The 8,339-nt window shown below is 43.0% G+C and overlaps 1 protein-coding gene across 1 annotated transcript; it reads left to right on the top strand.

Annotated features, from left to right (window-relative positions):
* The first annotated feature begins 2,748 nt into the window (after positions 1–2,748).
* On the top strand, positions 2,749–5,359 carry OTOR (otoraplin). The gene is made up of 4 exons (XM_024752699.1): positions 2,749–2,899; positions 3,267–3,406; positions 4,315–4,425; positions 5,266–5,359. The coding sequence occupies exons 1-4, from the start codon at positions 2,785–2,787 to the stop codon at positions 5,287–5,289; spliced, it is 390 nt and encodes a 129-aa protein (XP_024608467.1). The 5' UTR covers positions 2,749–2,784; the 3' UTR covers positions 5,290–5,359.
* The last annotated feature ends 2,980 nt before the right edge of the window (positions 5,360–8,339 follow it).

Raw genomic sequence — 8,339 nt, 5'->3', positions numbered from 1 at the left:
GTCCCCTGCATCGGCAGGTGGACTCTCAACTATTGCGCCACCAGGGAAGCCCAAGCCTATTTTTATTTTATTTTATTTATTAATTTTTAAAATAAGTTTATTTATTTATTTTTGGCTGCATTGTGTCTTCATTGCTGTGTGCGGGCTCCTCATTGCAGTGACCTCTCTTGCCACAGAGCATGGGCTCCAGGCATGCTGGCTTCAGTAGTTGTCGCTCACGGGCTCTAGAGCACAGGCTCAGTAGTTGTGGCGCAAGGGCTCAGTATCTCTGCGGCACGTGGGATTTTCGCGAACCAGGGCTCAAACCCATGTCCCCTGCATTGGCAGGCGGATTCTTAACTACTGCGCCACCAGGGAAGTCCCTGTAAAAGCCCATTTTTAGACCCTAAAGGAACCACAGCCTCCACTTTAAGAACCCCACACTGAGAAGCTAATTTAGGAACTAAAGGGAAAAAAAAATGTCTTTTGGGGACTAAAGGCTCAAAGAATCTATCTGAAAATCCAGAAGCAGGAGGGAAGTAAGCTCAGGACAGAGCCCTTCTCTGGACCCTCCGAATGTGCTGTGGTGACTCGAGTGTGCTACCGGCCATGACAGCTTGCTGAGTTATTCTAAGTTTAAATTCCTATTTGTGAGCAAAATTTTACAAAGAGGCCTCGAGTCTTCACCCAGTCTCTGCCTACTGCAGAATGCTGGGACATACCAGGCCTGCCCAGGATGCACTCAGAAGGCTTGGCATCTCTTTTCTTAGTTCTCCACCTTCAAATGGCCCATAATGGCTTTGTGTCAGCATCAGCTTAGTTGGCTAAGTTGTTGTGACAGCTTGGATGTGGCTGTATTCAACGTTTCACTCTGCTTTGGGGACCTGCCTAGGGTGTGGCCATCTGAGTTTGCGCAGTCTTCCTTTCTGAAAGTGCCTCTTAAATGGCAATTGTCTTTTGACTCTCCTGTGTTGACAGCTGGCTGGAGACTGTCGCAGTTTGTAAAACAGCTGCCTGATTAGGATAAAGAGGATTTTGATCGATGCTTTCATTTTCCGAGAGATCCTCTTAGGCCCCTAGATTATAGGAAGAAAAAATGCACTGGCATTCTGCTTTCAAAAATGATTTCTAATTCATCCCTTCCTTGAAGTGAAACAGGAAATAAAGAATTTAAAACCCCAATTCTAAGTTGACAGTGGATGCATGGAAACAGCACTGGACCACAATCCTGCTGGCTGACCCTTGGAGTGGTTAAGAAAGGCAGCTCTGGCCTGTGCTGGGCCTCAGCTTCCTCGTCTATAATGAAGATATTGGATTTCACATCAGGGCCAGCCGTGTAAGAGATCCTCCCTTGAAAAGAACACGCCACTCCCACCCCTACACCACACACACCCAAACAGTAAAACTTTGTTACGTACACACACATCCCTAAAACAATCAAACTTTTTCATTGTACTATATTTTGTTTTACCAGTTTATCCCTCAGAAAATTGTTTTGTACCTATTTTGTAAGTTGAATGCTCGTCCCTCATTTTGTCAGGTGACAGTGTTTCGGGGGAGAGAAAAGGGGGTTCTGCTCTAAAACTTTATCAGCAACCAAGTTCGACAGGGCAGCCTGACAGGGCCTCTAGTCTAGAAATAATGGGGGGGCAGGGGGCCACCTTATGAGAGAAAAAAAATCCCAAACACCCTACGACAAGCAGAAACCTATTGTCTCCTCCCAATAGAAAGTAAACCCTTGGGTCCAGACCTTTTTTCATTCACGGCTGTCTCTAGTGCCTACAACAGTGCCTGGCACATAGCAGGTGCTCAGGAAATATTTGTTGACTAGATAGGGACAGGTATTAGCGCTTCAACTTTGTCCTTTTTTTTTGGCTGCATCACGTGGCATGCGGGATCTTAATTCCCCAACCAGAGATTGAACCCTCACCCCCTGCACTGGAAGCATGGAGTCTTAACCACTGGACCACCAGGGAAGTCCCGGCGCTTCAACTTTGATGACTTGTAACTGTGCCCCTCTTCCCATGGGAAAGATGCCCAGAAGCAGGCCAGGCAGGCATGGGGGTTCGAGGAGAAACAAACCTCCAGCTTTACTCCCTCCTCTATGAGCCATGAGCATTTTGAGACTGAATTTCAAAAATCTCCGAGAGAGGAGGTAGAAAAAAAAGCCTGTTCCATTTTTCCCAGCCCACCTACCCCTTCTCCCCCTACCACCCTCCGTTAGTAGGGTCTTGATGTGTTACAGTCCATGCTTGCCCCAACAGACATGACTCCTAAGAATCCTATCATGAATGATTTGTAAATGTAAGCATCCTTAACTTATCTATTATATAAATCCAGATGTTTATTAAATGTTTAAATCAAAATTATTTGTATTAAGGGTATAGATCTCACATCTTCAACAGTTTCCTGCAGTTAGTACATCTTTGCTCATACATTGAAAGACTATGAGGTTTGAACTAAAAACATTTTTTAAATGACTTAAAATTCTCATAGTTCTTTCAACAATGTCTTCCTGATACAATAAGCCACAGTGAAAGTGACTTTACCAATGGTGGACCATTTTGGATACAATTTGTGTGTAAAAAAGACACAGAGTTTGAGTCTCTTTGGGAAATCAGATGCTAACTAGCCCCTAGAGCCCAGTAGCTGTTATGAAAGCAGAGAAACGGTAGCCACCTCCCCATTGGCCGGGGGGACTTACCCAGATGTCTGGCTTTCACATAAAAGACAGGAATGTGGAAGCACTGAAGTCAGTCTCCACTTCCACTCAAAGGGCAAAAGCAAAAACAGCAAAAAAGGAAGATGGCAAGACTATTGTTACTTTTCCTCCCAGGTCTTGTGGCCATATGTGCCGTGCATGGAATATTTATGGACAGACTTGCTTCCAGGAAGCTGTGTGCAGATGACGAGTGTGTCTGTAAGGACTTTTTTATGCCTTTCCTTACCTCTCTATTATATAATCAAAAAAGAAATATGCAACAATAGCATAAAATCTAATGGTACTTGTAAGTGAATTTTCTCTAATGTGCATGGGATTAGCGTTGTTTCTCCTGGTCTATGCCTTTTGTGTCTTACCATGAAGAATTCACTTGGCTAAGATTCTGCTGGGTGCTGCTTTAATACCTTAGTTATCTTCTGGAACTGAACATGAGCTATAAATTAGGAGGTATTAGTCACTCTGATTTCCTACTTTTCTTATATGCTCTGCCTTTTTGCTGTGATAAAATCCAGAAGCCAATGTTTTTTTCTTCTAGATAAACATTTCAGTGTTTTTTTTCTTCCAGATACTATTTCTCTGGCCCGAGCTCAGGAAGATTACAGTGCCCCAGACTGTAGATTCATTAACGTTAAAAAAGGGCAGTGGATCTATGTTTACTCAAAGCTGGTAAAAGAAAATGAAGCTGGAGAATTTTGGGCTGGCAGTGTAAGACGAGATCATTTAAAATATATACACATCTTGACATATGTTTCTCTTAATTTTTCCTCTGTTACCTATCTGCAATGCCTTTTACTATTTAAAACTAGCTGTTAAGAACAATATAGATGCTGTGGGTACCAGTGCAAAAATTCATATATATTTGCTTTTATTGCATTTTGAAGAAACAAAGAAAATTTCATAACAAAACCAAATGTAGGTTTATTTGATGGTTTGGCAAGAAATCTAGTCAAACACATGGGGGCTTGAACATCCCAAAGAGTTTGAAACTTATTCAAAAATATTTGAGTGGATTTGCCAAGTAAAAGGCATGTGTGCTGGCAGTCAGGCTACGTTTCAATATTTTTAAGGAAACTTTAGCACCGTCTTTAATTCCAAAGAATCTGCTTTCTTCAGTTAAAACCTGCAGGGGTGGGTCCTAGGGAGGGATGAAGCCGGATTGATTTACTGTCCTGCACTGCAGCTGCAGCTCCAGCACCAGAGATAAATTCTCAAGTAATAAAGAATTAAATCTTAGATTCACTTAAGACCTGTTCATTTGAATTTTTAAAAATAGAGAGAGTCCTTTAAAAGTCCTTTAAAATAAGTGTCTGTTTACCTTTTTTCAAAAGGTACAGACTTTATTTATGGGTTCCAAAAAAGATTTCAGGCAGCTCACAAGATTGCATAGAGAAATGCTAAAGTAGGGAGACCAGAAAGATTAGGCCACAAAAGAACACACACACAATTTCTGTGGGTTGACTTCAAATTTGGGTCTGAGTCCCCCAGAATCCAGACTGAGAAGCAAAGCACTGGCAGTTATGTAATTCTCATGGATAGCAAAGAGGATGCCTGAGGGTTTCTAAAAGACGACTCACATCAGCTTTCCCCTCACTGTGACACTTCTGGGCACTCAGGTTTATGGCGATCACCCTGAAGACGGGATGGGAACTGTGGGTTATTTCCCCAGCAACTTGGTCCTGGAGCAACACGTGTACCAAGAAGCCACCAAGGAAGTTCCCACCACGGTAAGCATCCTGGAGGTGCCAGGGAAGGACTCAGATCTCAAGGTAACGTAGATGTAGGCAGGTGTGAATAATGCATCATGCAACTTACAAGGCGTCATGCAAAGCCCCCCGACACTTTCAGTGGTGACGTCTCTAGACAACGAGATTTGGGGGAGTATTTATACCTACTATCAATGTTGAAAGGTTAGTGAAATTTCTCTACCAACCCCCTTTGTTTTAGATGCAAGTTATCCTGGAAAGGGCTCCATGTCACAAAGAAAGAAACCAACATATTAACTGACTCTTACTGATGGGTACACTTGTTGACTAAAGACTTGGGCTGAGAAAAAAATCAGCACCTGTATTTGACAAAATCAAAACATTCTGGAAAATTTTTGAATGCCTACTTTTGTGATAGATAGACTCTACTTATGCGTGAAAAAAAATTGTACTCTTCCTAATGCCCTGGGGTCTTGTATACCCAGAACAGAAATAAAAGATCCCCTTTGAGCTACTTTGCAAGGTGGTTGTTTTGAAACGATTCTCCTGGAGCTAACGGCTGTGCAAAGTAACTTCAAAACATTGCCCAACCTACACAAATGCGACTCACTTGTCATCATGTCTTAGCATTGAGCTTGAGAGTGTCAAATAACCATAAATTAAAAGTGTATTTGAGAATCTTCACTTTAAGTCGTTTTTGACTTAAAGTAATACTTGTGTCATAGTCTTTGGGGTTCAGACTTTGCTTATTTTAAATCCAGATTTCCCTTTGATGACATATGATTTGAAATAAAGAATCTACATCTGTTTTCTGACCCTGCACGCTCAGCTCAATCTTTTTTTGCTTTTGTTTTTTTCCAGGATATTGACTTCTTCTGCGAGTAAGAAGTTAGACAAATTTGCAGATAGAAAGGAAACACCAAAAACAAAGAAAAAAACGAAAATAACCAAAAAATACACGTCCCTAATTTCTGACTTTTGTTTCAAGGGTTTCGCTTGGGGCTGGAGATGGCAGATGAAGGGGAGGGGAGGGCGGTAGGAGAGAGGAAGGAGGGGGAAAGGGCAGGGGGGAGGGGGTGTTCTCCGAGCCTGGTCTTCCCACCCACTGGGACAGGGTGACCTTTGGCTAAGTGGATGAATTGAAAGTAGACAATTTTTTTCAGCCTAGAGAATCTTCTCTTACACAGGGATCATATAGAAGGTAGTTCATTTATAGTTATTTCTAAATAGTAATTCTTCTAAGCTCTTTGGAGCCCCATATTAACTTAGGTCATAGGTCTTTTCTTTGGACATGATGTTTTCTACTTATTTGTCTCTCTGGCCAGTTGGAGTATTATAATGTACACAAAGGGGCTATGTCATCAAGGAGTATTCTAGGATTGTTGTTACTTTTAATATTTGATGCCTTTAGGATGTGAAGCTGTTGGGGAAGAAAAAGAACTGTTTGGACTCATAGATGTTTGGACTATGCCTCTAAATTTCTCTTTAAAAAAATGTCTCACAAATTATTTCAGTTGAATCATTTGACCTTCTAAATGATCAACTTACCTCTCCCCCAATTTTAAATAATGTTAAATTTTAATTTTAATAAATTAAAAAATTTAAATTTTAGTAAGTGGTGGTGGGGTGCTTTATATTTGCAGTGGAATCGTTTCCCCTTATTATGTGCTGTTACTGGATATTATTCAATCTTCAAGTCGAAATATACAGAAAAAAAAAGTCTATGGGTTATTTTCTCCACTTCTATTTCAACTTCGAATTTCCTCTTCCTGTGCAAATTCCCCCATCAAGGGTGATGTGTTAAGAATTCTGGTGAGGGGATACAGGTTTGGTGGTCCTGATGGACCCACAGGTTTTTCTACATTTAACTGGAAATCAGATTTGATTGTGTATTACTAATGTAATCCTTTTGATGTAGTCATGAGCTTTTGTTTGTTTACATGTAATGTAACATGTTAAAATGCCTGTACTACACTCAAAATTTTTTTCACAATTTCTGAGTTTAAAAAGTATTTTTAAAAACACTTTCACCTTGAGGAATAGAAAGTCTGGGAGGTGGGGTTTGGGAATGGGGTTTGTTCCTCAGTTTTCTGGTGTCTGAGCATCCCACAGTCATGAAGAGAAGGGCATTTAGGACAAGTTGGAGGCTTGGACCCCAGAGTCATTTTCCAGCTGTGCCCATTGTGACTTTAGGTGAATATGTTTTTGCCAAACTCTTAGGGAGGTCAGTCAAATAAAATCGTACCCCACTCCCAAGAAAAAGCCCCCTAAACCCAAACCCACCTACTATTTTTTTTCTATCTCACTTTATTCCGTAAAAGATTTCATGCAACATCTAGAGCTCTCAACACAGTTTTAAGCTAAGAGGCATTTATCCAACCTCTTTTTCTGCCTCTTACTTGCTGGCCCTCCATTCCAGACACCCCATCACCCCTCGAGACACCCAGCACCCCCATTGTGCCCTCACTCTGTCCAAAGCCCCTATCTGTCTGGCTTCAGGCATCCAGCCTGGAGTGCCCCAGGCACAGGGCTTCCAGCTATAGGCTCCCTCCTGTCCCAAATCTGCTCCCACTCCAAGGACTGGTCTCATGTAGGAGTTCGAGGTCATTGATTGATTTAAATCTCCTGGGTGCTTATCTGCAGTAAAAGAATGAAAGCACTTGCAGGAACTTTAAACACCATCTTTAGGCTCTGGGAAAGCAAAATGCCATCCCTGGACCAGTAGCAGGATGGCCTCACCTGGAAGCTGATTAGAAAGCAGAGTCTCAGGGCCCACTGCAGACCTTCTGAATCAAAATCTGCATTTTAACAAGACCCTCAGGGATTCATGGAAACATGTAGGAAGGGAAAAACTTCCTTCTACTCTTCTAGGCTCTTTGGCTGGACATAAGAGTTAAAACTGGTGTAGGACAGATGAATAGGGGAAAAGCATACACATTTAATTCCATAAGACTTCTGCTTATGGAAGAATAAGGAAACAATATGGGGAGTGGACCTGAGTAGCGTAGACAAGTCGATTCCATGAGCCCACTTAGGGCAAGTGGGAGACTGCCTAGAGCAGGGCTACTCAGAGTGGGTACCAGCGCAGGACGAGGCCAGTACAGAAAGCCATCGAAGGCGAAAAGAGTCAGGGCATGGTGGACGCTGGTAGGCAAAAACCTGAAATCTTGCTTAAGGGATGTGTGGAATTGGTGGCTCAGAAAAATTGGGTGATGAGAACAGAGCCCAGGGCACCATGGAAGAATGTGGGATGTACATGTCAGTGCCGCCGTTTCCTAGCTGTGCGTGCGTGAATATGGTTCTAACCTCTCGGGACCTCTGTTTTCTTGACTGTAAAAGGCCTTAGGGACTTCCCTGGCGGTCCAGTAGTTAAGACTCCGCGCTTGGGCTTCCCTGGTGGCACAGTGGTTAAGAATCCGCCTGCCAACGCAAGGAACACGGGTTCGAGCCCTGGTCTGGGAAGATCCCACATGCCACGGAGCAACTAAGCCCGTGCGCCACAACTACTGAGCCTGCACTCTAGAGCCCGCGAGCCACAACTACTGAAGCCCGTGCGCCTACAGCCCATGCTCTGCAACAAGATAAGCCACCACAATGAGAAGCCCGCACACTGCAACGAAGAGTAGCCTCCACTCAGTGCAACTAGAGAAAGCCCGCGTGCAGCAGTGATGACCCAACGCAGCCAAAAATAAATTAAAAAAATAAAACAATAATAAAAATAAAAAAAGACTCCACGCTTCCACTGCACGGGGCGCAGGTTCTATCCCTGGTTGGGGAACTAAGATCCCGCATGCCGTGCAGCACGGCCAAAAAATAAAAGGCGTTAATGACAACTTCGTGGCTGAGGTGTTGCAAATTTTAAATACAACGTGTGCACAGGGTCTGCACGTGGTAGGACCCCTACGTGGCGGCCACTGTTATCTGACCCAAGAGGG

The sequence above is a fragment of the Neophocaena asiaeorientalis genome, unplaced genomic scaffold (assembly GCF_003031525.2).
Source record: "Neophocaena asiaeorientalis asiaeorientalis breed wild unplaced genomic scaffold, Neophocaena_asiaeorientalis_V1.1 scaffold528, whole genome shotgun sequence".
NCBI classification, from domain to species: Eukaryota; Metazoa; Chordata; class Mammalia; order Artiodactyla; family Phocoenidae; genus Neophocaena; species Neophocaena asiaeorientalis.
The sequence above is the reverse complement of the archived record's forward strand: the minus strand, read 5'-3'. Positions and strand labels throughout refer to the sequence as shown.

Excerpts from the sequence above, each read along its gene's own strand:
- OTOR (XM_024752699.1), top strand. The coding sequence starts at position 2,785 with ATGGCAAGACTATTGTTACTTTTCCTCCCAGGTCTTGTGGCCATATGT. Across the intron at positions 3,407-4,314 it reads GAGAATTTTGGGCTGGCAGT|GTTTATGGCGATCACCCTGA; the intron begins GTAAGACGAGAT and ends CTGGGCACTCAG. Across the intron at positions 4,426-5,265 it reads CCAAGGAAGTTCCCACCACG|GATATTGACTTCTTCTGCGA; the intron begins GTAAGCATCCTG and ends GTTTTTTTCCAG.